Genomic DNA, 15,367 nt, shown 5'->3' with positions numbered 1-15,367 from the left:
TCAGCCGCGCCCTCTGCCCAGTCTCAAATAGCTGCTCATAGGCACTTTCATTAGTCATAATTATCATCATTGATTAAATATGTAAAACACGGGTCACTTCGTAAAATGAATGTGCTTTTCTTGTAGAAGTGTTTCAGGTGGGTGTGTGTGTGTATTATTTATATTAAACCCTGCTCATCCTGGATTTAGTAGTCAAGTGACCGGTCTTACCGCCATCACTGCTACAGATCAATTCACTGAGCAGGACTTTCCACTAGACTCCCAAAGTTTAAGAGAATAAATTACTAGTTTTACGGAACCTTTTGGGCCTGTTCACTCAGTGGATTCGGACCCCACCCTAGTAATATAGGGGGTCCTGCTTGATCTTGGCATCAATTCAGTTGCAGGAGACACATTCAACTGAGCCTATTCAGCAACAGAAAGCTGCAGCTCTGCTTTTGCTTTCCAGCATGGGGCGTCAGGAAAAAAATAAAAAAATCCCAGCCATTATCAGATCTATAAAGCAACTAGTTTGGCTTTGTGAAAGTTACAAAAATACTTTTTAGCCAGTTATATTAGGTAGAGAATAATTTACTAACCCACCTACGCTCCTGTCCAGGCTGGCCTCTGCTACTATGTCCGGGGGCACCCAATAGCCAATGCAGAAGAACCCCAGTTCCATATCACGCAAGTGCAGCGCCACCTAGAGGCCAGCTTGGACAGGAGCATGGATGGGTGAGTGAGTAAGTTATTGGCAGCTACCTATAGTAATACTATAGAGATGAGCGAGTAGCATTTGATCGAATACCTCCCCTGCATAGTTATTGCTGTAATCGGTCGAATACCACACAGTAAACGCAGTAACAATTCAATGCCCCTCCCACCTTCGCTGGCGTTTTTTTTACACCAATAACTATGCAGGGGAGGTATTTGATCGAATACTACTCACTCATCTCTAATAATATAATAAAAAGATGACTTAACCCCCCCCCCCAAAAAAAAAAAATACAAAAAAATGCCCCCACCCCCCAAAAAAAAAAAACTACAAAAAATGCCGCCCCCCCCCCCCCCTCCCCGAGTTAATTCCATATGGCGGTGCCTGCTTATATGGATATTCTGGATATATCGCTCTCCCTTCTGACCATGGTTAAGCAGCAATACCCCAATACTGTAGACCCCCCTCCAAGCCTTGAGTTCCAACCTCACATTACAAAGCAAACATAATAAACTTCTATAATAAAGCGATTCACTGCATAAACTTAAATATGACATTTTATTTGTGGAAAACATTGTGAAGTTCATGCGTTAAGACATTCTGAACATCAGGATAAGCTCACAAGAAACTTTTTCATGGGCATTGGTCACTCTTTTGTATTACATTTGGCCTTTTGGAACATCAAATAGAAAACATGAATATAAATACCACTCCTATTTAGGAGCTCTCAATAAGTTAGGCTATAATAAATTTGGCAGAATTTTATGGTTTGAGTCCCTAATAAAAGATTTGGTCGGGGTGGATTTTTATTTTGCTTCCAAATGCTAAAATTTTAATGGAGGATTTGGTCACAGACAATGTATTACAGTTCACCAGATTGTGGATGTTTGCATCATTTAACCTTGGAACCAGCAATAAAAACTCATGCTTTTATTCGTTGCGTACTTCAATTTCATGACTTTCACCTTGCCCATTAAGCTCATGAAGGTCTTTGTCACATCCATTTTCTAGATGCACCTTCACTTCTTCTTTCAGAGGCAAGCCATTAGTGACATGCTTGTCAATAATAAGTGGCACAGATGTTTCATTGGATAATTCTTCACCAGGTATTTCATGGTTTTCAGCTTTATCTTCAGAATTCTTATCTTGAGCTGCATTATGGACTGTAGTATCTTCAGAGGTGGCTTGGTCTTTCTCATCCTTTGAAGTGTCCACAGGAACCTCTTCTGTATCTTTACATTCTTTCTCCTCATGCTCTGTTGGTGGTTTATCAGAGTCACTTTCTTCTTCCTTATCTTCATTCTTCATTTCCTTATCTTCTACTACTTTCTGCCCTGTGGAGATGGTATCCTGGATTTTAATTTCCTCAGAGGCACCAGTTTCGGCAGCAGTGGTATCCTGATCAGATGGCTGAACTGCTGGGGCAGATACAGTAGTAGTTGCCAGAGTTTCTATTACTTCTTTGCCCTCATCTCTATTTTCTAAAATTTCTTGGTTATTAACATTTTCTTCAACTTGAGCAGTGAAGTCAGGCACTTCGTTTGATGGCAGTGGTTCAGGTAGAGCTTCTGTCTCGGGCTTTGTTTCACTTATTTGTTCAGACTCAGGACAAGGCACCAGTTCAGGCTTTGCCATAGGTTCTACATTTTCAACTTCTTGGGCAGGAGCTACTGGTTCCACGGACTCAGGTACTGGTTCTGGTGTAGGGTCAGGTTCAGGCTTCACCAAGTCTATAGCAGGCTCCGGTTCCACTAGCTTGCTGTCAGGCTCAGGTTCCACTGCCTTGCTGGCAGGCTCCGGTTCTCCATGTTCTACCAGCTCCGCTACTGGTGCAGGAACGGATTCCTGCAATACATGATCTACAGAGGCATGTTCTGTGATTAATGCTTCTACTACCTCAGTCAGTTTTTCTGGTTCTTTCGCAGAATCTGGTACCGGTACGGTTTCTTTTGTTTCTTGCTTTACAATAGGTTCTGTTGTTGGCACTGGCGTTTGTTCTTTCTCCATCTTTTCAACTTCCACCTTTGCCACCTCCTCTTTTGGTTCCAGTACAGGTGCTGAGGGTTCGGGCACGGCTTGGTTTTGCGGTTGCAACTCGGAACTTTGTTTTGCTACCGATGTGGGTTCCTTAGTTGGCTCCTCTTTTGTCACCGGCTCTTTTTCTTTGTCATGACCAGTTTGTGGTTTTTCCTCAGGTTGACTTTTCACTTCTTTTCCACTTTCCGTTGCCATTTCCTGAGTTGTATTTGAACTCTTGGCATGTTCTGGTTCATTTTGCTCTTTTTTAGGCTCTTCCACCTTCTTTTGTTCAGCTGCAGGCTTGCTTTCAGACTTTTGGTCTTTATTTGAATCTTCTTTGGTAGTTTCACCAGATGGATCCTCTCTACTGTTTTTTTCTGCTTGGTCTTTCTGTTCTTCACTTGCACAATTGTTAGGAGTTTGGTCCGTATGGGGTTTTTCTCCATTTGGTTCTGCTGCATCTTTTTGTCCCGCCTGGGTCTCTGTTTCTTTTTGCTCAACCTCTGTTGTTTCTGTAGACTCTCCATCTTTGCCAGCGCCAAGGCAATATCCCTTCTTCTTCTTACTCAATTTTGCCCCCATTGTTATTACTGCAAAGAAAAACAAGATGATCAGAACATTAGCTTAATATACAAGTATTCTTAGCAATCTCTTCCCATCATAAAACATTTAAGAAAAAAAAACAAAACACAAAAACTGGCATCCAACGCAGTCTTGGCTCATGAACCACAATTGGTCAATGGCCAAATGCATCCCCCAAGGTGCCACAGAGGACAGAGTGTGCAAGTCCCATAAATGGAAGCACCCATTACTGTAACCCACTCACCCACTCATTACTTTCCTTAATGAACCATAAACTTTGACAGATGGCCAGGTTTTCTCCTCCATGCAGAGAAAAGAAGCTGAACTTTAGTCTGTGCTTCTTGGATTCTTAATTGCCTGGCAGATTGGCCATCGTCTCCTGATATTTGTCAGCATACAAAGATATTTGTATAGATCCAATTAAAGTATACCCATTTTATACATTACTGGACACATTGTGTGTTTTTGTTGAATAAATACATGCAAGATTCCTGTTACTTCAAAGGTTTCAATTTGTAGATTACTATAAATATCTTGGGGGGGGGGGGGGGGGCACAAGCCACATATTGCAGAGTCTGTAATGGGCGAAAACTCTGCTCCAAATCTCACCATTGTATAACTAGGGCATTTCATCACTTTATGATCAGTGGGGGCTTGATTTTAGAAACCCCCACCAATTCCAAGATAGTATGGGGCAGAGCACCAATTAAGTGATGCATTTCCTTTTCTCTTTGTCCCTGCACTGTACCGGCCTGGACACCCAGCATGCGTGAACTGTAGCGCATGTGGATGGCACTGATGGAGCTAGGAAGCAACACCCAGCAATGCGACCTCATTGTGGTAGATATGTAGGGGACCAAGAGGCCATATCCTAGTAATATGCCATTATTTTATAAGACGGAAATACTTGTCAAAACACTACTCAATGTAATCATAATACACATAGGGCATAGCTCTACAGTATTTACATGAGTAACACATGCAGCGCAGCCAGTCAAGACATCATGGTTTGGGATATTTGAAAAGGGCATATTTGGGTGATAACTTTTTACTCACTGCTCCAGATGAGTAAACTTTGTAATATACACCCTGGTCCTCTGTTGTGATACTTCTTACAGAGGAAGATGGAAATCTTGTCTCTCTGTCCCTTATGCCACTGCTGTGATCCCGAGTCACGTGACTGAACCCGCTCTTCTTAGTGTATGAGCAGGAGTAGAGCAGAGCCGGTCACGTGACCCAGAGTCAGAGCATTAGTAGAGGCCGCAGCTCTAATGTAAAAGTTATTGCTACAGGGGACCATGGTGTATATTACCAAGTTTGCTCATATGGTGCAGAGTACGCTACAAAAAAAATTAATAAAAAAATATCTTATTCCTCACATAACCCCTTTAAGAGCTTATCCAGTCAAATATACAATATAAAGGGAAGGAAAGGTTCCAATATAGTCCCGAACATTGCTTTCGCTTGGGGCTGTTTGCAAGCCCAGTAATCCACAATATTAGTATATTATGGGGTACAGGCAGCTGAATGACTACCTTTACACTGACTGCATTATGACACCACACCCTATCCCAACATCCATGTCATTTTGTACATGAATGACGGAGAAACAAGTCATCAGAACTGATAAGTGTATAGACATAAAACTTAAATTTTTGGGGGTTGTTTGAGACAGCAGGTTTGCTTCCTTTTAGGAATGACAACACTCTTATCCATTAATAACATTTGGTGTTGCAAATTCAAAGAGAAGAAATGGACAGTGTCAAAAATGGCCAACTGACACGAGTGGCGCCAATTCCAAAAGATAGCAGCCATGTTTTTTGTAGTCGCTTATATTCTCTCATATGTATAGGCCACAGTTTGTCCTATGGTATATTACAGAATCCGTAGTCAATAGTAAAATAGACAAGTGAAGTGACCAAATATAACTTCTAGTACGCAGATTGGGTTTATGCGTCAAAAACACTGTCTGCCCACTGGATTCAATCTGAAGCTTTGGTATCCAACATGGTAGCAAGACTGGGGAGTGCATTGTTCAACCTGTACAGAATCTTTCTGGCATCTACACTTCAACAATATGGAGCTCAATATAATAAAAAAGATCATAGTTCCCTATAGTGGACAGAGCAGTGCACATTAAAGTGTCCATCCATGCTTAGACACAACCTGCCCCGCTTTCCTGGCACATACTGCATCAGTCATTACCGATAACTGGTTCTTGCAGTCACCATAGTGATCTACCACACATCCTTGGCTCCACAAGACAGAATGAGTTCACCTGAAGCCATTGTGCCCATAGATTAGGTGGACTGAACCCGGCAGCTGGCATCTGACTCCTCACCAACCAGATTCCTGCCACTTAATCCGAAAATGAACACTTTACATTTTAGCTAAGTGCTCTCCATCCACACCATATCACGCAGTCTGCACAGCCCTGAAGCATTAACATGGGTGCACACTCGTAGCAAGATGCTTGACCATTGCATACAATGACTGAAATACCAAATTAGAACATGCAGTAAAGTCTTATCCCTCCCCACCCATGTTCTTATACCACGTGCATAGAAAAGTCTTAAAATGACTTGAACCTCGAGGATTGAGACTTCTAAAAGACCGCAAATCAAATACATTTCGTAAGGGTCCCAGATGATTTCACTGAACCACCACCAATCCCTCCCCCGCACACACAGATCAGTTCAGCCATTTTGAATGGTCAATTTCTCATTAGCTAATCTTAGAACTGAAATACTACATACAGCATAATAAATCGTAATTTATAGATCATAGGAAATATTTAAATAAAAAATAAGTATATCTTAATTTGGGCTTAAAAATAGTAGAGTATTATGTCCTTGTACAATAAGGAGGACCCCCACCCCACGCCTCTCTTTCCAGTATAAGCCGGCTAGCAGATACTCAACTACAATACCTAAAGCTGATACACTGCAGATACAATTGGGAGATGACAGGTGCTTAAAGGCCTATGAAGATATTATTTTGCAAAACAATTATCGCCTGGCATAATTGCATTCCATATTAACTACACCACTTCTCTCCAATACCTTGTCCAGATCACCCAAGTAACACTGCTCTTGGATCCAGATCATAATGAAAATGCCTCCATTCACACAGCTGATAAAAGGTCTTGTATTGGACGGATATTAACCATGAGTGTGCATATAGTCAGCTAGAAGAATTACATGGTCACTATTAAATGGTCCTTCCAGCAAAGCATGGGTTAAAGCCCAGAACAATAGAGATTGGGATATTCCCATGGCACATGTGCATTCGATATGCACTGTTTAACCCTTTCATTGTCATCTCAGGGTGGAGACACAGTCAGAACCTTAAAAGGTTAAGATCTATTGTTACAAGCAGATGGAGAAAAATCGGATGTACCAGATGCAAATTGATTTAATTACAATTATTAGATACGGGGGAGTTAATTGTAGGATTGCTGAGATTATCACGCAAGGCATCTGCTGTACAATTTACAAGAAGAAAAAAAAAATCTAAGAAATAATAGTCCCTCAAAAATCAGATGACAGCCAAAGAGCCCAATAGAAACCACAGCTGCAGAGATTAACCCTTCAGATCCCCTGCCTAGATGTGAGGTGCCCAGGCTGGGGGTTATTCATAGAAGTCCTTGATAATACAATAGTATTGGCTTTTGGCTGCAGAGCTGACACTCTACCGGTATGAGAAGCACATGGATAGAGGGAGTGTGCTGCAGAGGTGGGAAGTATTCCCAGTCTAGCTCCAGTTGGGTAGAAGACTAGATAAAGATTGACAGCAGGAATATTACTACAATAGGTATTAATGTATACTAAATGCCTAAAATTAGGGAAAAAGAAATCCTATTTCTGATACAATGCGGCAAAATGTATGGTAAAGCCGGTTACCTTGGACTAGTATGTGAAAGGATTGCTCTCTATGAGCGCTGGTATTGCTGCAGTAAGCTTTGCAGTAGGGTCTACAGAACAAAGGATCTAGCTTCAAGCACTATCTGCACATCTCCTCCTATATGCACACACACTGCAAACCAGCTCGCTACATACCCCAGCAGCAGCTGCTATGTGCCCAGTACCAGCCCTACTTCCATCCAAAGCTGCATTACATACCTGCTAGATGTGTCCAAGCCTGGGAGTGAGAGATGCAGCAGAACCAGGAGTGGTTGGGCTAGGACTGAGAGCAAGATGGAGAGTGACAGATGCTCCCCTCTCAGAGGTACAATCTGGTATTCACCATCCCCCTCCTCTCCTTGCCTTTTACACTCACTCCCCTCCCTACATCTGCTGTATTGAAGACCTCAAAAGCATAGAGAGAGTCTAGTAGCCTTTAGTCCATTTAAAGAGCCAGCAACTCTGCATGTGTCACCGCTCCAGGGAATACAGAAAATATGTTCACCTCGATTTATGAACAGATGTAGCAGTGCTGAGAGTGTCATCTGGCACAATTCTTATTAGGATTTGTTATTTGGTTCTTCTACGGCATTATCTTAAGGCCGGGGCCCCACGGACCGGAAACGCCGCGATTTCCGCTGCGGGAAAAATCGCGGCGTTGTACAGTGCAGGCAAAGTGGATGGGATTCATGCGAATCTCATCCCCATTTTGCGGAAAAGATCACAGCGCGGACATGCTGCGATTTGCAAAGCCGTTGCGGCTTTGCAAATCACAGCATGTCAATTATATCTACGGAAACGCCGACGGCTTTCCCGTAGATATAATGTTAAGAGAAAGTCCGCAGAGGAAAACTCTGTGAACTTTCTCTTAAAAGCGCAATGCGTTCACGCAGCGGTTCTTCCCGCAGCGCTTTAGTGCTGTGGATACGACCCATGGGACCTTAGCCTAAAGCTGTTTCCCCAGAAACATCACCATATTTAACTTTGTAGCCACGATTTCCTTATCAGGCATGGCCAGTGCATGCACTAAAAGATCAGCCACAATGGCAGGGTTCTGACAATTGTCAGACCATAGAAAGCTCCTGTTTTCATGGTCGTATCCATTGACAACCGATAAGGACAAAAGACTAAGACGGGAAGAGAAAATCTTTAAGACATACATGGATATGTTCATGAGAATACCCCTTTAGGCTACATTCACATGCACACTGAAAAAAAATTCTAAAAAACCCAGAAATGGTCTTTTTTTTTTCCAGCGGTTTTGTGTCTGTGTGGTGTTTGTTTTTACAGATTCCTAATAAATTAATATATTGAGGGATCAGTGACAATGGACAAAAATAGGATATTAAAATGGAAAAACTTAAAAAAAAAAAATGTTATGAATTTGTAAATTTGCTAATTTTTTGTCTAAGGGTATGTTCATATCTGTGCTCAGTGAACGCTTGGGGGTTCTGTTCCCCATTCCGCTTTAAAAATGCAGATAGAAAAGTCCTATGTAAAAGAGCCCATCAGGTCAGACTACATTAAAGAGGGGCAATTGTGTCTTTTTAAAACAAAAAAAAAAAAGGCAAAATGCTCATAGATTATAAAAACACATCTAAACGAACTTAGGCTAGGTTCACATCTGAGTTTGGGTTTCCGTTCGGGGGATCCGCATGGGGATCCATGAACGGAAACCTAATCTGCTTACAAAAGCAGTTACCCGTGGAAACCAGTTAATCCCATAGACTATAATGGGGTCCGCTTTGCTCCCGCTCAGATTTCACCTGAAAAGGGCATAAAATGTGGAGAGAAAAACGCTACTTGCAGCGCTTTTCTCTCCACATTTTTTAAGTGGAGAGGGGAACGGAATCCCTGTACGGAGAGACAACGCTAGTGTGAACCCAGCCTAACTCGTGCACACCATTTAATCAGGAGGTGCATAAGGAGATTTTCAGTGCTGATTTTGACGCTGAATCCGCTCAAAATCAGCTTCCAAAAAAAGCCTCCCAAAAGAGTTTTATTCGGAGGGTTTTTTTGAAGGCTGATTTTGAGGCGGATTCAGCATCAAAATCAGCACCAAAAAACTCCATGTGATTGGACCCTAAGAGTAGAATCCCACAAAAAAGTAAATTGTAGATGTAAATTGTAGTAAGTGTTATCTTAAAGGGGTTGTCCCATCTCCTTGTTTCACCTTTGCCTGCAGTGTCTGATTCTCACCTCCTTTATTTCTCCTCCCACTTCCCCCCAAGGAGACACACAATCCTTCTGCAGATCAGTATTATCTTTGTGTTTACATAGAGAGATAACAGACTCAGCAGAGTCACTTGTCCTATCTCCCAGGTCCATGGTTATAGCAATGCAGTGTAAACAATGGCAGGAATAAGGTCACATTTCAGGCAAATAAAGCAGAATTTCTAAAGCAATATATTTAGTAAAAGTCTTCAATTTATATAAGCTACCAGTAGAGATGAGTGAGTACTGTTCGGATCAGCCGATCCGAACAGCACGCTCGCATAGAAATGAATGGACGTAGCCGGCAAGCGGGGGGTTAAGCGGCCGGCCGCCGTCAAAGCGGAAGTACCAGGTGCATCCATTCATTTTTATGGAGCGTGCTGTTCGGATCGGCTGATCCAAACAGTACTCGCTCATCTCTAGCTACCAGTATAGATAGGACCCTTGAGATGGGACAAACCCTTTAATGCTGGCTATATTTCTGAGGTGTCCCCTCTTTCTGGTCCACAGCTTTGTCACGTGGCCAACAATCACACGCTACAATGGACGCATCTTCTCATGTGTGGGCTGTAAGTCAGCTTCTCCCTTTATTTCTAGGAAAACCTCAATGTGAGTCTCATAGGGCTGAAAAGAGAAAATTACTTCCTGTTCACGTATTATTTACATGGCGCTTTTTTGCTGAAGAACTACATGCGGTTTTTAATTGCACTAATGCACATATTACTTGGCAGTTCACCTGTATGCTATCAACCAGTAAACAAGAGGTTTTTATTTTAACCATTTCAGGACCAGGCCTTTTTTCCTGGTACAAGACCGGACACATTTTCAGTTTTTTTTATTTTGAGAGCTTTAACAATTTTTTTTCCCTTTGGGTTATTCAAACTACTTTTATGCCTTTTTTTCCAGAGATAAATAAGGCCCTATTTTTTGTTGCTTTTATTTATCCATGTTTTTCCTTTATTTGAATGCACTCTAGTACATGCTGCCCATGTACGGGAGTGAATAATAAACCAGAGGTTTTCAAATTGATGTCCATTAGCATACAGACAGGGTTGCTTTAACCATGGACCCTATGACAGTGGTGTCCCCCTGAATTTCAGGAATTGTCCCACTAATCCAGGCATTTGGTTCCGATTTCAAATCTGTCTGCGTTCTGCTGAAGTACGGCGATGTCCATTCTGTGCTACACCATTCAGGCCTCGACAAGTGCTTTTTAAAAATGTATTATATTGACTAAGGGGCCACTGGTGGTTCATTTGTGTGGGCTACTGGGAGGACATTATATTACATGGGCACCTGCACAGGCATTTAACTGCGTGATAGGTGACTAAGAGGCATTATAGTGTATGGGACCACTAAGGCCGGGTTCACACGGGAGTTTTTTGGGCTGGATTCTGAGTCGGAGGCCGCCACAGAATACAGTCACAAAACGGCTAGCCGTGACTGGATGCTGGTGCAGTGCATATAGTGCATCGGCATCCAGTTGTGGCATTCCGCTCCGGATTAGGCCCAAATGAATGGGTGTAGTCATGAAGGAGTGTTGTGAGGCGGACGTCTGCGACTGAATCAGCCGCGGAGTTTGCCTGAAGAAAGGGCATGTCGCTTCTTTTTTCCACAAGTGGGAACAAACTGCTCACAGAAAAAGGAAATGACCGACTTCCAATAAAGTGAATGGGAGGCGGTTTTTTGAGCAGAATTTTGATGCGGATTCCGTATCAAAATCCTGACTTAAAAACTCCTGTGTGAACTTAGCCTAAGGAGGCATTATAATTTGTTCAGGTCAGGTATGTCTAAGTGGTGGTGATGGGAGGCACCGACTTATAAAACTTTTGCGCTGGACCCACCAATGTGTTAAAACTGCCTGCTTGCAGATGAAATGTATAGTAACATGTGCTACCATTCACTGCAGTTATAAGCAGCATGCGGTATAAATCCAGCCTTACTCCACATTCATATGACCAAGTTTCAGGCGTGAAACTTGGTCCAATTCATACAAGGAGAGGGACTCCTAGCAGTATACTGTGTTTCCCCAAAAATAGGTCATCTTCCCCGAAAATAAGGCATGGGGAGGTTTCTGTTTAATTGCCTAATATAAGGTACCCCCGAAAATAAGGCATCCCTCAAAAACCATTGTAGCCTACTGAACACTGCGCGATGTTCTGTGTGCACAGGAAAGCCGGCTGCTGCCTCTGCTGTGATACCGTAGACTGTATCCACTGTCCCTGCTGTAGGATGAGCTGGGAGATGCCCGCTGTGCATATGCTGCGGGGAGTTGGCTTTCCCAGCTCATCCCACAGCAGCCAGTACCACGGCAGAGGCAGCAGCCAGCTTTCCTGTGCACATGGAACACAGTGCACAGCATTCAGCTGGCTGCAATGCCCACAAAGTGAGGCTCCCCGCCCACCACTTCTGCCGCCGCGATCAACAGCAGCACAAGCGCTGCTATGAAGATGGGGAAGGTAAGTAGCCTACCTCCCCCTCCCCTCGCCTAACCTCCTGCATGTCTTATGGAGCGGGTTGTCGTCCCCCCCCCCCCCCCCGAAAATAAGACATGTCCTATATTTAGGATGAAAATTTAATATAAGACACTGTCATATTTTCAGGGAAACATGGTAGTTATCTAGCTATTTATTGTCCCAAGTTTCACGCTGAAACTAGGTCATGTGAATGCGGGGTTAAGCTACAATTACACTAAAGTGAATAATGGCATTTGACAGAAACATTAGATGGATAAACCTTTTAAAGAGGTTGTCCAGCAGGAGATGTAAACTAATTAAAAAGAAAAATAAATATTCAACTGTCACTGGGACCAGTGTTGGGGCCATTATAATGTGTGGTGGCTAAAATCCTGTGGGGGTGACATTAACATTTGCGGGGCATTAGAGAGGAATATTAAAGGGGTTGTCGGGCTTAATTTTTTTATGGTCTTAACTCAGGATAGGCCATAAATACCTAATTTAGTAGGCAGCAGGCAGAGCTTTCTGCTTCAGGTCCTGTATTGTGTACCCAGGACAAGCCCTTTAATATTCTCCCCCTAATGCCCCATACACTTTAATGTCCACCCACAGGATATTAGCCCCATCACTGCCTTCACACAATATAGTGGCCCCATCATAGTTGTGCAGCTAAAAATGGTACTCATTATGTTGATTAATTATCAAGTAAATATTACCATGACCCAAGTATATCACATATGTGAAGGGAACATACAAAAACACAGTACAACTGCAACATGTGAACATATCCGTAGTGTCTGAAGTTGACTAAACCCACACTGCTGTGTCAATTTATAGATAGTTCTTCAAGTTACCTCAAAAAGTAGGAAATCTGACTAAGGCCGGGGCCCCACGGGCCGGAAACGCCACGATTTGGTAAAAAGTGCAGCGTTTTACAGTACTTGTAAAGTGGATGGGATTCATGCGCTTCCCATGCCCACATTGCGGAAAAAATTTCAACGTGGATACGGACACTTAAGGGTAAGTTCACACAGTGATTTTTGGACCGGAACCTGAGGCGGAGGCTCAATGGGAGCTGTCTTTTTGGTCAGGATTTTGAGGCGGATACGGCCTCAAAATCCTGACCAAAAAACTTGGTGTGGACTTACCCTAAGGCTGGGGCTTCATGGGATGTAAACAAGGCAATAAGAAGAGTTGTACGCCAGGGTCAGAGAGTCTAGGATATTGGAATATTTCACTGCTTTTCTGAATACCATGGAAGAGAGATTTCTCACGGTGGCTCAGTAGTCAGCACTGATGCTTTGGAGTGCAAGAGTCTTGGGTTTGAATCCTTACTGTAAGAGCCCATATTTGAGGCCCCTGTTACAAGTCCCCACACCATATAATGCCTCCCCTAGGCTTTTACCTACTGGATTACTTTTCCCACTCCTTTCAACCACCGCTTCTTTGTAAACCACCAGAGGGTGTCAAATATTACATCTGGTTATCTAGTATGTAATTTGCAGTGACCCCTGGAGCAGCACATATCTTAGATGCCATAGGCCAGGGGTCCTCAAACTTTTTAAACAGTGGGCCGGAGGCAGAGCATGTCGCACAGACATCGGGAGCGGTGCCCTCCAATAGGTAAAGTGAAGTGCGCTCCATGGCCTGGCCCGAGCTCCCCAGGAGCTTCATTACAAATGCACGCCTGCCGACGTTGTCGGCGGGGCCAGACAGAAGTGCTTGGCGTGCCGCATGTGGCCCGCGGGCCGCAGTTTGAGGACCCCTGCCATAGACAATCCAGTAGTGGCACCATTTTCTGGAGACCTAAGCAAAGGTGTCAGTGGATGGGAGTAGGGAAAGGTAAGTGAATATCGGCCTCTATGTCTTACAGACATTGCCCACAACTCCCATTGTGTGACCAAAGATTTATCTGTCACTCTGCAATTCCTTCACCAATGTAAGTGAATGAAGTTGCATTGTGCCCTTATGGGTGCTACAAGACTGCAAGTCTGCAAGATATTTTTTTTTACTCTATACGTCACAGTTGCAGCAGCCTTAGGTTCAGTGTAACTTCATTTGCTTACATTTGTGAACCAGTCGCAGGGCAAGACTGTGATCTTTGCTTGCATGACAAGAGTCGCGAATGAAATTGCCTATAGCTCTAGTATATGGGGAGTCTGTCACCTGGAAACTTGATGTCAACCCAGCCACAGCGCTTTGTAAGGAACAATACACTGAGCACCATCGTAGATAATCCAATAGATTCTGTTTTCTCAAATATGTAAATTAGGCTCCATTGCAATGCCTGTGTCGGTACCTCCAAGGGATCTCGCATACTCTATTGCCCTTGAGTCTCATTTGCATATTTCTAAAACTGACTTTTTCAAGGAAAATGGTGCCACTTCTGGATTATCTAAGGTATGATGCTGCTCAGCATTATGTATCCTATAATACACTTTGACTGGTTAATATCCTGGTGATAGACTTCCTTTAAATGCAACTGAAGTACACATGGCTACTTGTAGTAGTCACATGTAGCCTAAAGTGGCACATATTGCTCACACATAACACTTTTGCTGGGTTTTGGTTATTGTAATTTAGATTTTTAATGTGGTTTTGGATGTGTTTTTGCTTGTGAGGTTTCTGAACACATTTTTGGTTTTCTCTATGTTAAGTACAGGCTGTAATTACAAAAAGTATTAAAACACTTCAATAAACATATTTGGAACAACTATGGTCTCATGTTGCAATTTTTAGATTATCACAACAATAAATCCCTATTTGACCAGTTTTTGTAAATAGAACCAAATAGACATATATGCAACCCTGATGCAGCAATTCGCATTAGGGGTAATACAAATGCATATAAGGCCTGGTTCACTTCTGCGTCAGTAAACCGTTCGGAGGAGTCTGCATGGGTACCCCTCCTGAACAGACTACCGAACGCTTTGGAAAGTGGTGTGCAGTGGAAGCAGTAGGACCCCATACATTATAATGGGGTCCGTGTGCTTTCCGCACAGTCTCCGCATGAGTCATGCGGACAGGAAAGTAGATCGTGAACTACTTTTCTGTCCACATGTTCCGTGCAGAGACCGTGCAGAAAGCACACTGACCCCATTATAGTGTATGGGGTCCATGTGCTTTCACTGCACACCACTTGCCGATGCGTTCGGTTAGTCCATTCAGGGGGTCCCTATGCGGACTTCCCTGAACAGATTAGCGACGCAGTTGTGTACGAGGCCTTAAACTGCTTTCACACCAGATAATGCAGATATCATATCATTATGCATAATTCTATATAGTCATAAAAAACATGCATATACTTCTGTATGTATAAGTTAAAGGCATCAGCTTTTTTTAAATGTGTGTCTGTAAATGCAAGCATTGCAACAAATGAGATCTGCATGCAAGTCTACATTGTCTAGATAAGTCCCCATTCATGCCATGTGTGCCCAATATGTTAAATGCATGCTGTAATATTCCAGTGGACTCTATGAGGCAAAAAGGGGAAACTGATG

The 15,367-nt window shown here is 43.0% G+C and overlaps 1 protein-coding gene across 1 annotated transcript; it reads right to left on the bottom strand.

Moving 5' to 3' along the window:
• Positions 1-1,233: 1,233 nt before the first annotated feature.
• On the bottom strand, positions 1,234-7,573 carry LOC142213558 (uncharacterized). The gene is made up of 2 exons (XM_075281927.1): positions 7,417-7,573; positions 1,234-3,303 (listed from the first exon to the last, which is right to left on the bottom strand). The coding sequence occupies exon 2, from the start codon at positions 3,293-3,295 to the stop codon at positions 1,625-1,627; it is 1,671 nt and encodes a 556-aa protein (XP_075138028.1). The 5' UTR covers positions 3,296-3,303; positions 7,417-7,573; the 3' UTR covers positions 1,234-1,624.
• Positions 7,574-15,367: the final 7,794 nt, after the last annotated feature.

This window comes from Leptodactylus fuscus, chromosome 7 (genome assembly GCF_031893055.1).
Source record: "Leptodactylus fuscus isolate aLepFus1 chromosome 7, aLepFus1.hap2, whole genome shotgun sequence".
In the NCBI taxonomy this organism is placed as follows: Eukaryota; Metazoa; Chordata; class Amphibia; order Anura; family Leptodactylidae; genus Leptodactylus; species Leptodactylus fuscus.
The sequence above is the reverse complement of the archived record's forward strand: the minus strand, read 5'-3'. Positions and strand labels throughout refer to the sequence as shown.

What these genes read in the sequence shown, in the direction of transcription:
- LOC142213558 (XM_075281927.1), bottom strand. Translation starts at nt 3,295, where the DNA reads ATGGGGGCAAAATTGAGTAAGAAGAAGAAGGGATATTGCCTTGGCGCT.